Source organism: Dendrobates tinctorius, unplaced genomic scaffold, assembly GCF_039654945.1.
Source record: "Dendrobates tinctorius isolate UK_male_01 unplaced genomic scaffold, ASM3965494v1 ptg000028l, whole genome shotgun sequence".
Classification (NCBI taxonomy): domain Eukaryota; kingdom Metazoa; phylum Chordata; class Amphibia; order Anura; family Dendrobatidae; genus Dendrobates; species Dendrobates tinctorius.
The window spans coordinates 73,668,615-73,686,635 of NW_027361696.1; the positions used below are offsets into that span (position 1 = coordinate 73,668,615).

General features: G+C 42.2%; 1 protein-coding gene across 1 annotated transcript in view; it reads right to left on the minus strand.

The window, feature by feature from the left end:
* FLT3LG (fms related receptor tyrosine kinase 3 ligand) overlaps positions 1-18,021 on the minus strand; it is a 102,668-nt gene that overhangs the window by 11,877 nt on the left and 72,770 nt on the right. The window contains exons 2-6 of the mRNA XM_073570993.1: positions 14,283-14,364; positions 13,065-13,169; positions 11,810-11,872; positions 6,874-7,011; positions 4,979-5,111 (exon numbers count right to left, since the gene is read on the minus strand). Of these exons, the coding sequence (XP_073427094.1) occupies positions 4,979-5,111; positions 6,874-7,011; positions 11,810-11,872; positions 13,065-13,169; positions 14,283-14,312 (469 nt within the window). The 5' untranslated portion in view covers positions 14,313-14,364. The remainder of the gene's footprint in view (positions 1-4,978; positions 5,112-6,873; positions 7,012-11,809; positions 11,873-13,064; positions 13,170-14,282; positions 14,365-18,021) is intronic.

The following is an 18,021-nucleotide window of genomic DNA, read 5'->3' on the forward strand; positions in this document are numbered from 1 at the left end:
TACATATGGGGGGAAACTGCGGCCATCCTACTGTATATATAGGGGAAACTGCTGCCATCCTACTGTAAATATGGGGGGGAAAACTGCGGCCATCCTACTGTATATATGGGGGGGAAACTGCGGCCATCCTACTATATACAAGGGGGCAACTGGGGCCATCCTACTATATATATGGGGGGGAAACTGCGGCCATCCTACTGTATATATGGGGGTGAAACTGAGGCCATCCTACTGTATATATGAGGGGGAAATTGCGGCCATCCTACTGTATACATGGGGGGGAAATTGCGGCCATCCTACTGCATATATGGGGAGGAAACTGCGGCCATCCTACTGTATATATGGGGACTGGAGCCATCCTACTATGTATATGGTGTGGTACTGGGACCACCATACTGTATATATTGGGGCTGGGGTCATCATACTATATATATATGAGTGAACTGGGGCTATCATCCTTTATATGTAAGGAAACTGGGGTCATCCTACTATATATATATGAGGGAAATGGGGCCATCCTACTATATATATGGGGGAACTGGGGCCATCATACTATATTCAGGGGGGGTCTGAGACTATCATACTATATACAGGGGGGTCTGGGGCTATCATATTATATACATGGGGAACTGTGGCCATCCTACTATATATGTGGGGGAACTGGGGCCATCCTACTATATATGTGGGGGAACTGGGGCCATCCTACTATATATGTGGGGGAACTGGGGCCATCCTACTATATAGGTTGGGGAACTTGGGCCATCCTAATATATATGTGGGGGAACTGGGGCCATCATACTATATATATGGGAGAACTGGGGCCATCTTACTATATACATGGGGGAACTGGAGCCATTCTTTATATATGAACTGGGGTCATCATATATAGGGGGTGAGCTGGGGATATCTTTCTATATATATGGGGAGAACTGATGCCTTCACACTATATATATGGGGCTGTGGGGCCATCATACTTTATATATGAGGGAACTGGGGTCATCATACTTTATATATGAGGGAACTGGGGTCATCATACTATATATATGGGGGAACTGGGACCATCCTACTATATACATGGGGGCAACTGGGGCCACCAAACTATTTATTTGGTGCAGTGGGGACCTTTATACTATATATACAGGGCAGTGGGGCCATCATACTGTACAGTTGAAACCAGAAGTTCTCATACACTATATAAAAAGACACATATGACCTAAAACGGGAAAGATTTATTCTGATTTCATGTCAGATAGAGAAAAACATGCAGATTTGTGTTTTTATACAGTATATAGTGGATGTAAACTTCTGGTTTCAACTGTATATACAGTACATAGGGGGCAGTGGGGATTTCATACTACATACAGAGAGCAGTGGGGACCTTCATACTATATATCGGGGGCAGGGGGACCTTCATGCTGTATATAGGGGCAGTGGGGGCCATCATACTATATTTAGGGGCAATGGGAACATCTTATTTTATATAGGGGCTATGTAGCCATTTTACCATATATAAGGAGATCTGGGGTCCTCAATGTATAATAAAGGGCTTTGGGGACCATCGTATTGTGTTTTGTGGTATGTAGGGCCATCATTCTGTATATTCAGAGCTTTGTGGGCACTGAGAGGACATTATTTGTTATAAATGGGGACATTATTAGTTAGTGATAAGAGCACCCAGGTTCCATTATTTTTTCTTAGGGCTCGGTTCTGCTCCAATATCTCTGTAGTAAGCTTGGTTCTCCTCCCATATCTCTGTAGTAAGCTCCGTTCTGCTCCCATATCTCTGTAGTAAGCTCCGTTCTGCTCCCATAGCTCTATAGTAAGCTCCGTTTTGCTCCTATATTTCTGTAGTAAGCTCGGTTCTGCTCCCATATCTCTGTAGTAGGCTCGGATCTGCTCCCATATCTCTGCAGTAAGCTCTGTTCTGCTCCAATATCTCTGTAGTAAGCTCGGTTCTGTTTCCATATGTCTGGAGTAAGCTCGGTTCTGCTCCCATATCTCTGGAGTAAGCTTTGTTCTGCTCCCATATCTCTGTAGTAAGCTTGGTTCTGCTCCAAATCTCTGTAGGTAGCTAGGTTCTGCTCCCTTATCTTTGTAGTAAGCTTGTTTCTGCTCCCATACAGCTGTAGTAATCTCGGTTCTGCTCTCATATCTCAGTAGTAAGCTCGGTTTTGCGCCCATATATCTGTAGTATGCTCCTTTCTGCTCCCATATCTCTGGAGTATTCTCCATTCTGATCTATATCTCCGCAGTAAGCTTGGTTCTGCTCCCATATCTTTGTTGTAAGCTTAGTTCTGCTCCCATAGCTCTATAGTAAGCACCGTTCTGCTCCCATATCTCTGTAGTAAGCTCCGTTCTGCTCCTATATTTCTGTTGTAAGCTCAGTTCTGCTCCTATATCTCTGTAGTAAGCTCGGTTCTGCTCCTCTATCTCTGTAGTAAGCTCAGTTCTGCTTCCATATCTTTGTAGTAAGCTCTGTTCTGCTCCCATATCTCTGTAGTAAGCTCAATTCTGCTGCCATATCTCTGTAGTAAGCTCTTTTCTGCTCCCATATCTCTGTAGTAAGCTTGGTTCTGCTCCCATATCTCTGTAGTAAGCTCGGTTCTGCTCCCATATCTCTGTAGTAAGCTCGGTTCTGCTCCCATATCTCTGTAGTAAGCTCCGTTCTGCTCCCATATCTCTGTAGTAAGCTCGGTTCTGCTCCCATATCTTTGTAGTAAGCTTGGTTCAGCTCCCATATCTCTGTAGTAAGCTCGGTTCTGCTCCCATATCTCTGTAGTAAGCTCGGTTCAGCTCCCATATATCTGGAGTAAACTTGGTTCTGCTCCCATATCTCTGTAGTAAGCTTGATTCTGCTCCCTTATCTCTGTAGTAAGCTCGGTTCTGCTCCCATATCTTTGTAGTAAGCTTGGTTCTGCTCCCATTTCTCTGTAGTAAGCTAGGTTCTGCTCCCATAGCTCTGTAGTAAGCTTGGTTCTGCTCCCATATCTCTGTAGTAAGCTCGATTATGCTCCCATATCTCTGTAGTAAGCTTGGTTCTGTTCCCATAAGTAACAGTCCGTTTCCTTATCTACTTAACAATCTTGGTTCCGGTCTCGTGTCTATGTAGTCAGCTTGCTTCTGTTACAGTATCTATGTAGGCAGTAAGCTTGGTTCTGCTTCCATATATATGCGGCTAGCTCTGTTCTGTTCCCATATCTATGTACCACTCTGTTTTTAAAGTCTGTTTTCTCTGCTTCTTTAATGCAGCGGCCAAAGATAAGCAGGGCAAAAGCACCGAAACTGGAGGGCCACTGCCTTGTGATTGCCCCCCAGGCTGAAAAGTGCTAGCCAGCCCCTGTATACGCTCAACAAAAAGGAGCTTGTAAGTACTGTGCATGTTCTGCTGTCTAGCAGAAGTGATTGGTCTCCAAAGCAACCAGTTGTAAACAAAAGAAAAGTGTTGCTATCTCAGGAATGACTGAAAAATGTAACAAACAGTAAATTGCCGCTAGGTGACTGTTCATGAAACCCTTCTGACTCAGTATCCCAGCCGGCAACGAGCTGCTCAATCTTCGTGATGATATACACTAGATGGTTGAGACAAGAGCGCAATAGGGTCTTATCCGGGTAAAATGTATAAATAATAGGAGTAATTATACTCACCTTTTAAGAAAAAAAGTAAAGCCTGTATAATATGTCAGCCTGCTGCACGTCCAACGGCCCACAGCGGAACCGCAACAAAGTTACTTAGGAATAAATTCATGGACTTTGAGTGCGCTGCCAGACAAATTTCATGATCACACAAGGTTACAAAAGTTAACCCTTTAATCCCTACGCGTTTCGAAGCATAACACTTCTTCTTCAGGGGTTGACACATGAATACAAAGAGCTGTCATAGCATTCATACATCCTGAATTCAAATTTGGCGCCATGAAAGACACGAGGTGCGCCGCAAAGGTCAAAGATCACAGTAGTATATCAAAGTTAACTGTTCAAAACCGACAAGACTCTGGAGCCCTTATGGAGTGAACCATTCTTCTAGACAGCTGGGGCCAGCTGTCTAGAAGAATGGTTCACTCCATAAGGGCTCCAGAGTCTTGTCGGTTTTGAACAGTTAACTTTGATATACTACTGTGATCTTTGACCTTTGCGGCGCACCTCGTGTCTTTCATGGCGCCAAATTTGAATTCAGGATGTATGAATGCTATGACAGCTCTTTGTATTCATGTGTCAACCCCTGAAGAAGAAGTGTTATGCTTCGAAATGCGTAGGGATTAAAGGGTTAACTTTTGTAACCTTGTGTGATCATGAAATTTGTCTGGCAGCGCACTCAAAGTCCATGAATTTATTCCTAAGTAATCTTTGTGATGACTCACATGAACAACATGCCACTATGTTTTGTGTTCTTTTTGTTAACAAAAAAAAAAAAGGATAGGAGACGGTCGTTATGAAGAGGTCCAAAAAAAAATAAATAATAATTAATTTACAAGTAATAGCACACGTTTCGTAACTTCAGTTTCAAAATAATCTCTGTTCACACCCAGGCGATTGTCTCACCGGTCAGGGATGAGCAGGCAAAAATTTTGCCACAGCTTGTTTCATGCCCAATGCCGAAATTAAAAATTGCTCACAGGAACTTCACAAAATCCCAGATAACTCCATGAATGGTCTAACGCCGATCTCCCAGCATGACTGGACAAATTTTTATCACATTTTCGATAAAAAAAAAAAATAATAGAATAGGCAAAAGATTATACAACTCAACGAAAAAAAAAACATCACTGAATCCAGATGCAACGTTCCCCCACAATAGTTTGGCATAATGGCTCGGAAGAGAATATACACGTGATGGCAGAAGCCCGTACTACAAGCGCCCACAAAAAGACAATTTCTGATTTTTGGGGGGATTACCCCCTCATATTTCCATTGGATGTTCGGAATGGATCCTCATAAGAAAAATGGATATGCCGAGCTTGGCAATGATTGTGTCACTTACCTGTCTCGCACTTCACATGCAAGCAGTGCGTAAAGTTGCTTTCGATATTTGTTTTAAGTGCAGTGAGAGACTCATCTAGATTCCGTAAAACGCTGGACATGCTAACTGTTTTATTAGAACATGATAATGGAATCTGAAAAAGAGAATTTCACGTCAATCAATTTTAAATAAGTCACTGTAAGGCTGTGTGCCCACGATGATTTTTTGGTGAGTTTTGAAACAAATTTAACTAACCTTAATGGGTGCAGAAATGTTGCAACATCGAAAACTCACCAAAAACATCATCGTGGGAATAGAGACTTATAGCAACCTGGATACAAAAAATAGGTGGAAATTTAAGACAAATCTCAGCTGCTGTTTTTTTGCCATTTGGGGCACACTTTTTTATTTCAATAGACCAAAATGAATGGGACAACTAACAAAAAATATTATGTGTTTTTAAGGCTATGGTCCCACAATGAGCTTTTGGTATTTTCGAATAAATGCAAGTAACCTATTTTACTCAACGGATGCAGAAATGGTGCAAAAAATCCGCAACATCAAAAACTCATCGTGGGAACATAGCCTAATTACTTACTCAAGGCTGTCTCCTAACCAATGTAAAAAAATACAGCTTTATATAATAACTGATCACAATGTAAGATTTGATACCCATCAAAATGAATGGTTTCAATAAAAAAAAAAAAAAAAATAAGAAAAAAAAACCCTGTTTAAACTAAAGCTGCTCACAAGTATAAAAGTCGACAATAGTTTGGAAATGATACAAGAACAATCATTCGTGATGGAGCACTGAATTCTGTCAGCCAAAAATGTGATCTGTCATGTTGGATTTTTTTTGGTGCTGTCAACTGAAACTACAAATATATGGCATAAGTGGCCAAATGCCACTTAGTACAAGACTATACTATGAACGTTACATATAAATGCTTACAAGGGTTTAAAAAAACTGTGCATAACTCAATAGTACAAGCAAATATAAGCATTTTTGTAATATATGGTATCTGAGAAATTTGCTTCTTTTTGCACTTATGAGCCACTTCTCGCTTAGCCACCCCCTTGACTCTTGAACTCATCATCCATTCTGAAAACAAACACTCATCTTAGCCTTGGTAAAAGAAAAACAGTCTGCCAGAATAGTGAGGCATCAGATTTTCACTTTCTATTATATTCTATGCAGTGGAGGGGTGATGAGCACTTAGCACAGAGACAGAGCGGTAACACACAGGCAAATCGATCTGCAACTTCTAAAAATTTTACTTAAGTGCTGGATTCACGGCCACACAGCTCAGTATTTTTGTTCAAAGATTTCCATTCTGTTTCTGTCTGTTCGCTACAGAAAAAGAAGAACAGCAATCTATTTCGATATGGATCCTAGCAGCTAATCTCCACCCAATAGCTCAGAAACAACTGAAAATTAAGATAGATGCCGCAGATAAGAAAACTAGTGAAAAATGCAGGATGCAAGGCAGACAGGGGTGGCTTTAAAGGAAACATATCATTATGAAATGACATATTATTTGAATCTAGTTTTCTAATATCCACACCAAAAAATAACCTCGAAATGTTATAGTTTTTAAGCCTAGTTGAAATTAAATGGCATTAGTGATGAGCGAACGTGCTGGGATAAGGTGTTATCCAAACATGCTCGTGTGTCTTTGTGCTGTTAGACAGCTGCAACACATACAGGGATTGCGTGTTTGTTAGACATGCAGCTGCTTGGACTTAAACGTATGTTTCGAGCATGCCGAAGACCCTCGGTTAGCACACGAACATGCTCAGATAACACCTTATCCCAGCACGTTCACTCATCACTAAATGGCATGCATTTCCATGTGAGAAAGAATAGTGTGCTGGTGTCCCCCATTGTGACCTTCCCCGCAAAAATAGACACATACCTTAAATAAACATTCCTGAATGAAGTGAATTTCAATTTGTAAGTTTAAAATTATTTTGCTCAACTCGCGTCCTCCGGTCATCTGTCCCAGCTGGGAATTGATTAAAAACAATCTCAATAAGTGCTGGCAGTTTTGGTCCTGAAAATAAAATATAAAAGACGAGAAATGTAAAAGTTTTATAAAAGTTTTATCACTTTAAATTCAACCTGTCAGCAGGATTGTGCTTCGTAACCTACAGGCAGTGTCAGGTCAGCGCCGTTGTACTGATTACAATGATATCTGGTGATAAAATTCGTCTTGTGGTTGATTAATCTTTATTTGTAGCTTACAGTAAATGAGATTCTCATGCTCTGGGGCGGCCTGTGGGCGTGGTTGTGGGCTGAGTAGTGGGTGGGTTTGTGGGCGGGGCTTTATGTGGTGCTCTGCTTACATATCCATCATGGCTCATGACAGGTCACTGATCCCTCAGTGACAGGCCCCCTTTTTTACATACTGCATATCTTATTGTTTGAAAAAAAAAAATACATTCATCATTCAGGCACTGGTGGAGGCGCTTGAGCTGTATTCTCGTGCTTCGGGACAGAGCTGTGGGCGGCCTGTGGGCAGGGCTTTATGTTGACCTGCTCCCTATTTTACATACTGCATATCTTATTGTTTGTAAAAAAAAATTACATTCATCATGCAGGTGTCGGTTGCGGCGCCTGTTCTGTAGCATGACACAGTCTGTAATATCTAGATTTAAATTTGATTTTGTCATATAAATTTCTTCAGAAAAAAAATATATCTTAATCAAAATGGGGCCTAACTAAAATTTTTCTGGTGGTCTTGGAACAACCAATCGCTGCAATATTCCATTGTTAGCACCATTCCAAACAACATCCGTAACATGTGCCCTGCCTTGCAAAGTAGTCGGCTCAGACAATTGTCTTTGTGGACCAAAAGTCCCTTTTTCAATACATTCCTATTACCAATTGAGAAAGTGGCTTGTAGTGCAGATGCGGACCAGATGGCCATTGGTAAATTAACACCAGCACTTAGAATCACATAACAGACCATAAAAAAAGGACTAAGAGTCCGATTTATCACTTGGGATTTCCTGAAGTCACTTTTTTGCGCCAAAATAAAAACTGCTCTTTAATTTTATCTTTAACTGTTTTTTGCCCAACTGTTTAGCACCAAAATTTGCCAACTTTTAAAAGAGTAACACGTTTGTCTAAAAATATATCAAAATGAAAACTCCGCCTGAAACATTACTCCAGGCAGGAATTGGAGCTGAGATGCACAAAAAAAGGGACATTTGGTAAAAGTCGCATTTTATTAATCTGTCTAAAATAGCTGACTAAAAAGTTGTCAAGGAAAAATAAAAAGATTAAAAAAGAAAGACATCCTAATACAAAGGCCACTAATAAAAAGCAAATGACTGCAGAAAACTTGAGAAAAAGCAATGATAAATTGGGGCCATAAAGTGCAACATTTTTATTGGAGTGCTACTTTAAAGTGAACCTATAAGGAGACTCATGCAGGCAGCACGATTGCCGCCAGGTATATTTCTCTAAAGATCTGGTCGTGATTCATGGCCTAAGATGAGACTAGTCCAGCGTCGCTCAAGGCCAGTTTTGCCCACAGTTTTGCAGCAGATGATTGACAGGTCTCTCCTATGTGTGTACAAAGGTAAAGACTTATAAATCCCCCAAGGTGTGTGGAAGAAGTCAGCGGATTAGTCTCGTTTCCAGTTATGGTCCCCAGTAGAGTTGAGCGAATGTTTCAAAATTCCGTTCCGATTACGATCGGCGGTGAGTATTTTATTTACAGTATTCGCCGAATACAGCCAAACGTCTTTGGAGTCAATGGGAGTAGAAATGACAGCATGTATTCGGAATCGATCGTCAAACATAAATTCGGCACGAATAAGGTACCAATATGGCATGAATATGACCAATTCCGAACATATTTCCTCAACTCTAGTCCCCAGCCGGATTGTTACATTATATTTATAAATAATAATATACATGGCTGCGATTCATGCTCCATCTGTATGGACGTCTGAATGGTAATATGCACCTCCTTCTGCGAGCTGCATAAATCTTTCTACAGCTATCTAATCTTCCTGTCTAAATTTTTTGACACAGAAATCAGCAACAGAGATTTATGTTTCAGTCTTATGTTTGCCTTGCTAATCAGAGCTGGGTACAGGCACACTTTATGCCATGGGTCCTCAAACTAGGGCCCGCGGGCCACATGCGGCCCGCCAAGGACTTTTATCCGGCCCCCCGCCAGGCCGACATTGAACTCATGAACTGCCTGTGTGCCTGTGCAGGAAGAAGACTGAGATGAGCGGGCGCCTCTTCAGAGCAGTGGGGGACATAGGTGAGTACTTTTCTTTTTTTTTTTTTAACGCCGGGTCCTATTGGGGTCATTTACCTGCCTAATGGGGACATGTGCTGCCTAATGGGGACCTGTGCTGCCTAATGAGGACCTGTGCTGCCTATTGGGGACATTTACCTGCCTAATGGGGACATTTACCTGCCTAATGGGGACCTGTGCTGCCTATTGGGGACATTTACCTGCCTATTGGGGACATTTATCTGCCTAATGGGGACATCTACCTGCCTATTGGGGACCTGTGCTGCCTATTTGAGGACATTTACCTGCCTATTGGGGACATGTGCTGCCTAATGGAATGGGGACCTGTGCTGCCTATTGGGGACATTTACCTGCCTATTGGGGACATTTACCTGCCTATTGGGGACCCGTGCTGCCGAATGGGGACCTGTGCTGCCAATTGGAGACATTTACCTGCCAATTGGGGACCTGTGCTGCCTAATGGGGACATTTACCTGCCTATTGGGGACCTATGCTGCCTATTGGGGACATTTACCTGTCTATTGGGGACCTGTGCTGCCTATTGGGGACATTTACCTGCCTATTGGAGACGTATGCTGCCTATTGGGGACATTTACCTGCCTTTTAGGGACCAATGCTGCCTATTGGGGATTCTTGCACCACACCAGTCTGAGCCTGAGGTAAAAGTGGAGTTCCACCAATATGGGCACTGGTGAGGCTGCATTGATAGGCACTGATCAGGCTGCATTGATGGGCACTGATCAGACTGCATTGATGTGCACTGATCAGGCTGCGCTGATGGGCACTGATCAGGCTGCATTGATGGGCACTGATCAGGCTGCATTGATGGGCACTGATCAGGCTGCATTGATGTGCACTGATCAGGCTGCGCTGATGGGCACTGATCAGGCGGCATTGATGGGCACTGATCAGGCTGCATTGATGGGCACTGATCAGGCTGCATTGATGGGCACTGATCAGGCTGCATTGATGGGCACTGATCAGGCTGCATTGATGGGCACTGATCAGACTGCATTGATGTGCACTGATCAGGCTGCGCTGATGGGCACTGATCAGGCTGCATTGATGGGCACTGATCAGGCTGCATTGATGGGCACTGATCAGGCTGCATTGATGGGCGCTGATCAGGCTGCATTGATGGGCGCTGATCAGGCTGCATTGATGGGCGCTGATCAGGCTGCATTGATGTGCACTGATCAGGCTGCATTGATGGGCACTGATCAGGCTGCATTGATGGGCACTGATCAGGCTGCATTGATGGGCACTGATCAGGCTGCATTGATGGGCACTGATCAGGCTGCATTGATGGGCACTGATAAGGCTGCATTGATGGTCAGTGCAGTCTGTATGTCTCTGTGTGGGCAATTTTATTGCTGGTATATTGTTTTTGTAGCGCTGTATATATCTTGGTATTTTACTAATAGCAATTTTGAATCCCTAGGTAACAATGATATCAAGAAGAAAAAATTGACTCGAAGTGTGGGATATTCGAAGAACCCAAAAAATCGGTAAGTTTGATGATTTAACTTCATTTTAATATTGTATTTGTTCCTATTTTTGTTTTATTACTTCTAAATAAGATATGTGCAGTGTGCACAGGAATTTATTCATTATTTCTTTTTAAACTATATTCCGGCCCTCCAACGGTCCGAGGGACCCCCTGTTTAAAAAGTTTGAGGACCCCTGCTTTATGCATTCATTCTCCACTCCTTGAGATTCCAGGAAATGTACAGTTACTGACCAGAAGCTAAATATTGAGGCAGAGCACTTTATAGCTCTTTGCTAGATTACTAAAGACAAAATCACAGGGGTCTAGCACTGTTGGTCTTACTTGACTTTGGACTATAAGATGCATATACTTTTTAGCAAGATTTATTTTCTTGCTAAAAAGTGCATCTTACAGTTTGAAAATTATGGTAAAATGCAAAGTTACTGTCGCATAAAACTGTGTGTGGAAAATGAAAATGAAAGTAAAATATTTAAAGAGGTATCCCCATTTATGGACGGTGTTAAAAGGGACCACTGTCTGTATATATAGCATTACAAGTTGCGTATGCGCTGCAAATTTTGCTGCGGAAAGTTCTGAAGTTGGTATTTTCATTTGGTATTACCCTGTTTAGATGATTGGGACCAATTTTCAGTTACAACAACTTCTGCAATGGAATTTGCTTTGTGGAAATTTACCCGTGCATGTTACAAGCATGTAATGTGGGAAGTCAGGGATGATTTTAGAAATAAGTAGTAAACCGCCTCTCCCTGGTTGTAAAGCCCCAGAAGATGCCAGCGTATCCTATACAAATGGTTGGTATAATCCTGCAAAATGATGAGATATGCTGAGTACACCCAAGACTTGTCAACCATCTTGGGGTACGACTTGATCACCAGGACTCAACAGATATTGAACACTGTCCAACACTCTGCCCTTCAGGTGTGAAAGTAACGTTATACTTGGAGGGCAGCACAAGGCACTGAGCTTGGTGATTGGCTGCAGAGCTGTCGATGTCCTCGCCTATAGTCTAATTCATAGACTGTTACAGGAAAACAGCAGTGGTAAAACGTTAAGTTACAATACCTTTTCCTCTTCAGGAACCATCCTTGGCAAATCCACGTTATAGTAATTTGGTAAATAATCTGCCTTAAAAAAGCAAAAACAAAATAAATTATTGATTTTTTTCTATTTTATGAGGTATGCAAAAATATATTGCTAACACAATCTGTGTTATAATGGGGTCCGTTGTGTTATTCTATTACAACGTTTTATGAAATCTGGAATAAAGAACCCATTAAAAATAATCAAAATATTTAGAAATGGAAAATAATTCACAATCCTACATGTTTTGTCGGTGGATGTGGCCCCATTACCTCGTTGGTTACACCAACGGTCTGTCCGCCCATGGACGTGTTCATCTAATTAAACCCGTACACCCTATTCACCATTATTTTAGTGCATTTTATCGGGGGTTAGGGTGTGAGTTTGCTTTTTAGACATTTTTATAGTTGGACAAATTTATTATCTATTTTGCATCATTTTTTAACCGGTTTTTCAGCCCTTGTTATTTTTGGGTTTGCCGGACCATGCAGGCATTGTTTTAGATGTTTTGACTAATTCATTCTTTTTAGAAAGTCACAAAAATTTGGCGCAATTGCACAATCTAATTCTTTTTTTTTTTTGCACAATTAAAAACTAACATGTAACACTTTAAAGCTTAGTGAAAGGCTAAGTTCATACGAGTATATTAAAAAATCTTTTGGTTATCATCCCCAAAAAAATGGATATTTAATTTGTTTTGTCATCAATATGGCATTCATTTTTATGCATTAGCACTTATTAAAATCCAATTTTTTTTTTCGCACCCATAGATATGAATAAGTGAGTCTTATCCGATGTATGGAAGCAAATAGCACTTTTTTTTTACGTGGACTTTTAACTCTTTAAAAAAAATGGTCAACTGAACAGACCTATTGAATAACATTTGTGTGAACGCTGTCAATTTTTTAATAGGACCAAAAATACGATTCTATGAATATCAGTGACAGGACAGTGTCACATTTTATTCCAAACAGGTGCAAATAAAACAAAAGAGAAGAAAATATCCTTGCATTTGCACCAAATTAATCAAACACACTGAGCCATTTTGACGAGTTTGCTGCAAAATTTGCCAGTGTGATAAGAAAGACAACAAAAAAAAATTACTTAAAAATAATCTGCTAATTAAAAATCAGGATCAAGTAACCCCAACTTTGCTCAGTTGAAAACAAAAAGATAAAAATTACACAAAAGATCACACTATTAATGGTGCCATTTAGAAATCCCCAAAAGAGCTCACCAGTGTTTGGGTTTTCCGCATATATTCATCCGATATCGGATCGTTTTCAAAGATACAGCTGTTGCCAAGTTCCAACCAAATCACCAGCCAGAAAAATACAATATCCTACAAGAAACAGCAAGAATAAGAATGTAAAGGTTCTACAACTCTTCATAATTTATATTCAAAGGGTATGTGCACACAACAGCTTCTTCAGGTGATTCCGTTCTGTAGCCCTCCTGAAAAAAGCGCTAACGAAACGGTAAATAGAATGAACATATCCACTGCAATGTAAAAATGATTCGATAATGGTTTAACAGCCTTTTAACCACTTCACGCTTGTAAAGATGTGAAATTATTAAAAATAATGACTAGTTGATACATTTGAGCCCCAAAAAATAAGGCTGGTGGCTATAAAAAAAGAAACGAAGAGACACTAAGAAGACGCTACAGGAAAAACATTGTCAGTGTCTTCCTGTAGCGAAACTCGCTGGGTACTCTGGTATCTAAAAGATGTCATGTGCACATATCCTGAAAATAAAAATCATAAAAAATTTTCCATGATTAAATCTTTATCCTTGGTGTTTCAACATTGTAGCAAACTGTCTAACTTGTCAAACCTATCATTCAGTCACTGGTCTATAATAAATAATTGTGGTTAGAGATAAGCGAAGCAGCAAATCAATTCAAGGTAAATTGAATTTGCCTAAATTTTACCAAAAAATTAGCATTTTCCTTAATTTGAATTACTGTGATTTCCACTCAAAAAAATAGGCAAAAAGACTCACAAGGCCCTCAAACTTTTTAGACTACTGTTGACAGAACCTGCCAATATCGACTGGCTTGGTCAACAGTTTAATGTGTATTGGGACATCGGCCAAGTACTCGTCAGGGGAGATGTCAATATGACATGCCCCATTTTGGACTGCTGATTGCATTGTTCTCCCGGAGATAAGCTCCGCAACACAAGTCTAACTGAATCTGCCCCATAATCTTTTTACTGAGTTTTTGGAGCGCAAACTGAATGGAAACTCTAAGTTTTTGAAGTGAGTGTAGGTGTGTGCATGCAACGTCTTTGATAAGTGAATTCCAACTGGAATCTGTTTCAAAAAGTATCACAAAAAAAACTAATAATAATGCAGAGTAATCCAAAAACGACTTGCTGTGCATAAGTCATTTCCTCTAAAATTGCAATTCTGATGTATATTCAATGTCATATGAAAAAAAACGGATATTTACCTTTACCCTTAAAACATGACAATTAATCATATCTTCATAGCTGAATTTTGAGGCTGGAGGTGAAAAAGAAGGCCGTGATTTCCTGTAAGAGAATATTATTAGTTAATAAAAATGATTTAAAAAAATCTTCAAAATAATCAAATTCACATTTTTGGCTTTTGAAATTTAAAAATGGAATTCATTGTAAAATTACGTAGATTAGGATATTTGGGAACATTACACATTGCAAGCATGGACACTGGAAAGAACATAGTCACTGATCCCATTAGGCACACTTAAGGGCATGTCACACTAAGAGATATCGCTAGCAATATCGCTATAACTTGTGACGTCTGATACTTACCTCCGGCCGGCTCCCCCGCTGGTTATCGCTGATCGCGCGAGAACAGGCTGGACTGTTTCTCGTCGCCAGCTTCCTGCGGCGCTTCCTGCTGTGACGACGAGCGACGCGTGGAGCCGGGCGGGAGGACGTCAGGATCGCCTGGTGTGACAGGTAAGTAGCGATCCCCGTCCCTAGCGATGTCGCTGGTGAGATCTGCCTGTGTGGCAGCTCACTAGCGACCACTTAGCGATGCACCAGCGATCCTGACCGCGTCATATCGCTGGTCAGGATCGCTGGTACATCGCTAAGTGTGACAGTACCTTTAGGCTTTTCTCTAGAAACAAAGCCACTATTATTCATTGGTTGCCTCTTTTATTTGCAGCTCAGCTTCTTTCAAGTGCCACTGACCTTTATTCTAATATATAGTCCCTTCATACGAATGATAGTATCTTTGGCTTTACCAAACCCCTTAAAGATACTCCATGTACATGTACAGAAGATACGTAACACAAGCCTTATGGAGTGGCCTTAGGAGCTGAGTCTTCCTCCATTCACCAAAGATGCCAGCTATATTATTGTCAAGAGCGTATCAAGTCCCCATGGGAGACCTCTAGTTATAAGGTTACAACAGGTAATGAATCACAGGTTGTCAGGATCCTAGGACTTTCCGGTCTGTTTTGAATGAACTTTTGCCCTTGGTTAAGATGGAGTTTTCGGTCCTGTCGCATCACTTCCTCTTAGCTGCCCTTAGTTAAGATGGAGTTTTCGTTTACATCACTTCCTCCCCAGCTGCATAAAAACCCGCCCCTAAGCACAAGCAAATCGCTTGAGTACATTGATTCCTGGTGTGCTCCTGCCCTGCCACTCTCCCAGATCTTGTGACTCTGGAACAACCCTGCTTCCTTCTTGAAACTTCACCTCTCTGGACCTCTGGATACCGCTGGACTTCTGGCTACCGTACCCGGTTAGTGTTTGTGCCCACTGAAGGTCCCCTTACTGGATCTCCACCGGACTCATCATACCAGAGGCTCGCTACAACTGGACTTCTGTTTGCTATACTGGTTAGTAGCTGTTACCCGGTGCCCGCTGAACATTATCCTGCTGGACATTTGTTATACTCTGGACTTTGCCTGCAATACCCGGTTATATTCCGTACTCAGTGACTCTTAATAACTTACCATCCTTGCTGAACCTTTTGCTATGTGCTGCTGTATGTCTGTGCTCTGAACCCGTTACGTATTTCCACGTTTATTGTGCACAATTATATATAAATCACTTGCTTCACTAAGTGTGTCTCTGCCGTCATTGCCCTACGCCATTGAAGTCCTTATACCATACATAAGTATTATATTGGTTCTCTTTAGAGACTGTGATTCGTGTCCTATTTTAAATGGCTTTCCTTTCCACTACTGCTGAAATGGTTAACGACCTTTCCCATGCTGACTGGGAGAATAGAAGCTGCTGATATAATTTCCTCTCCCTACATATACTATCTCTGGGAGTGTCTTCCTTGCAGGTGAAAGAACCTTCTTCCTGGAAGTGTTGAACTGTGTACTGTTTGAGTTGGTGTAATAATGAGCAGGTGCTGCGTATATCTCCACGGAACAGACGGACCAACAGTTAAAGGGGAGTGTTGTGAATTCGCTTTCTGGCCTACCTCTGGTTACTAGTGAAGGTAGTGGAGCTGGTTATATTGACAGAGGGGTCGCGAGTTCTCTTTCCGGGCTCCCTCTGGTGGTTACAGGAGGTAATGGAGCTGATCTAATTAACAGAGGCCTGCCACCTGATAATGAGGATGACTGGAGATCTGGAGTTTTTGGCTGGATTTTTTCCTGCCTCCTGAGGTCTTAGTTTCCAGCTCAGTCCCTGCATGCTCAGCTAAGTGTTCTTTTGCTATTGTTCACATTTGATCTGGTTTTGTCTATTTCAGTTTTGTGTGGTCAGCCAGCTCCGGTTGGGCCTGTGCTGAATTTCCATCCTTATGTTACTGCTTGTGCCAGTTTGTTTTTGTCCTTTATTAGATTTGCCTCTGTTTGTCTAGTGACTTCAGTATTTTCTATCAGACGTGTTGGGCATTTTTTGAAGGTTTTTTTGCGTGACTGCAGACAGAGTCTTTCCTTTCCTGTCTAGTTAGTGTGGGCCCCATTGTTTGCTCAGTCTATTTTCCTACCTGCGTTTGTGTTTTCATCTTGTCTCACCGACAATATATGTCTGGGGGCTATATATTCCTTTGGAGTCTGCTCTGGGGCAGTTTAAATTTCCCTTTTCTTGCTTTAGGCTTATTTAGTTCTCCGGCTGTGTCGAGGCATCTAGGATCATCGTAGGTACGCTCCACGGCTACTGCTAGTTGTGTGGATAGGATCAGGGGTCTGCAATCCGCTTAGTTACCAACCTCTCTGGTTTTCTGTGGCTTAGCTTGGTCTTGCTTTCCTCCTCGGTGACCCAATCATAACAGGGGAGGTTTATTTACAAGGATTGATACTGACAAAATAACCATGCAGTATTGGTATAGTGAGAACAAGTACTGAAAACAGTCAAAAAGGCATAAACAGTATTGAACAATAATATAAGGCGTTTTCCTATGAAGGCACTTATCAGTCTGAAGGGGCTCTTGATTGAAGGGTCGAGCTTCTCCCATGTTGGCGCCGAATCACCAGCCGCGCTTGTCGTCTGAAGACTCTCTCTGTACTCTGTGGTCTTTCCAATCCTGCGCTGTGGTCTCAAGGGTTACTGCAGGAGGCAAAGGGGGTACTGGACCAATGGGGTCCCCTCTGCTCTGAGTCTTTTGTCTAAGCACAACAGCCTCTCCCAGGGGAAACAAGACAACGTCCATTGTTAGATCTCTCAGCAGGAGTCAGTGGCTCTGCACCAGCAGCGGGTACCAGAGCTATGCATGGGGGTCACGGTCCTTGCACGGATCACTGTCTCTACACAGGCTGCTGTCTTTGCAGTAGCTGCTGTCTCTGCACAGGCTGCTGTCTCTGTACTAGCTGCTGTCTTTGCACGAGCTGTTGTCTCTGCACTGGACACAGTCTTCACACAGGGGTCAGGCCACACCTCATCTGTCACTGCAGACTCCAGCTTCACGTAGTCACGGGCTCCGGTCTCTGCACTGGCCTCTGTCTCTATACAGGCCTCTGCCTCTGCACAGGTCTCAGTCTTTCCACAGAGATCAGGACGCACCTTTGCTGTCACTGCAGTACCCGGTCTCACGTACTCACGGTCTACAGTCTCTGTGCACGGTACCCCGGTCTATACCCAGTGAACGGGAGCTCTGTCTCTCTCTCCGTCTGCATCAGAATCCTCTCCTGACTGCTGCCCAGGCTGCTCTGAGGAAAGGAGCGCCCTTTTCCCGCCCTCTGCTCGGCACTCTTCCTGTACCCGGCTCTCCTTTTCTGTCCCCCCGGGGAACCTGCT